Source organism: Myotis lucifugus, unplaced genomic scaffold (genome assembly GCF_000147115.1).
Source record: "Myotis lucifugus unplaced genomic scaffold, Myoluc2.0 scaffold_862, whole genome shotgun sequence".
Lineage (NCBI taxonomy): Eukaryota > Metazoa > Chordata > Mammalia > Chiroptera > Vespertilionidae > Myotis > Myotis lucifugus.
In genome coordinates, this window is record NW_005871910.1 from 47,342 (window position 1) to 48,889 (window position 1,548).

Consider the following 1,548-nt stretch of genomic DNA (forward strand, 5'->3'; position numbering starts at 1 on the left):
GGGTGCAAATCTCTCACAGGAACTCTCTTCCAGGGCTGAGTCTGGACCAGAGGACCCGTGTGGAGGCAGGTGAGTCCTCCCCAGGCTCCGTGTCCCTCCTCTTACTTCACCCCTGGGGCTCAGGGGTGAGCACAGAGGTGCTGGGATGAGGTGATAAAATGAGAGTGTCTTGGGCTGAGCTGGGGATGAGGGTGGGAAGGTCTTTGTAAAGCAGCCTCTGGTTTCCTTTTAGGGACCCTCCCCAAACCCAGCACCTGGGCTGAGCCAGGACCTGTGATCCCCTTAGGGACCCCCGTGACCATCTGGTGTCAGGGGACCCCAAGGGCTGAGGAGTACGGTCTGTATAAAGGGGGAAGCACAACATCCTGGTACCAACAGAAGCCACTGGATCCCGGGGACAGAGCCAAGTTCTCCATCAGACACATGAAAAAGCCTGATGCCGGGAGATATCGCTGTTACTATCTCAGTCCCAGTGGCCAGTCAGAGCGCAGTGACCCCCTGGAGCTGGTGGTGACAGGTGAGAGGACACTCAGGGGTCCCAGCCTCAAGCTCTTCCCTATGGAAGGGGGTCTGCTCTCAGGGTGTCTCCCTCTCTCAGACCCGCCCTGAAGGACATGAAGGAGGTTTGAGCCCATTTAACATGCTGCCTCCTCCTCTTCTAGGAGCCTTCAGCAAACCCAGCCTCTCAGCCCTGCCCAGCCCTGTCGTGACCTCAGGATGGAGTGTGACCCTCCAGTGTGGCGCAGGGGAGGGATTTAACAGGTTCATTCTGACTAAGAAAGGAGATCACAGGTTCTCCTGGGCCCTGGACTCACAGCCACAGCCCAGTGGGCAGTCCCTGGCCCTGTTCCCTGTGGGCCCCGTGACCCCCACACAGAGGTGGAGGTTCAGATGCTACGGCTGCTACAGAAACAGACCCAATGTGTGGTCCCTCCCCAGTGATGCCCTGGAGCTCCTGGTTCCAGGGAAGTCCCATTATTGTCTCATCAAAGGATTGAGGCACTGGATACATAATTGGCATCTTCGCTGTGAGTGGAGCCCCAGGGGAGATGGTGTTGTGGCTACAGGGCACCTGGGCCAGAGACTGGGTGAGAGACAGTGAGACCTGTGGGCCAGGACAGGAGAAGGGGTTTATGGGAGGAGCAGCCCCTGTAATTCATGTCTGGTCTCCCCAGGTGAGTCTGGGAAGCCCTCCCTCCTGAGCCAGCAGGGACCCATCATGTTCTCTGGACAGAAACGGACCCTCCAGTGTCGCTCTGATGTCGTCTATGACAGATTCGCTCTGCACAAGGAGGGGGGACGGGACCTCCTCCAGAGCCTTGTCCTGCAGCCCCAGGCTGGGCTCTCTCAGGCCCACTTCCCACTGGGCACTGTGAGCAGCTCCCACGGGGGCCGGTACAGATGCTACGGTGGATACAACCTCTCCTCTGAGTGGTCGGCCCCCAGTGACCCCCTGGACATCCTGGTGGCAGGTGAGGAGCCAGTGGGTCAGTCAGCGACCCTGACTCTGTAGAGACCATGCTGGGGACTCAGGGTGGAGGCCAGAAT

The 1,548-nt window shown here is 59.2% G+C and overlaps 1 protein-coding gene across 1 annotated transcript in view; it reads left to right on the forward strand.

Moving 5' to 3' along the window:
- LOC111824061 (leukocyte immunoglobulin-like receptor subfamily A member 6) overlaps positions 1-1,548 on the forward strand; it is a 17,203-nt gene that overhangs the window by 3,657 nt on the left and 11,998 nt on the right. Inside the window, exons 2-5 of the mRNA XM_023747406.1 lie at positions 34-69; positions 233-517; positions 663-974; positions 1,185-1,472. Of these exons, the coding sequence (XP_023603174.1) occupies positions 34-69; positions 233-517; positions 663-974; positions 1,185-1,472 (921 nt within the window). The remainder of the gene's footprint in view (positions 1-33; positions 70-232; positions 518-662; positions 975-1,184; positions 1,473-1,548) is intronic.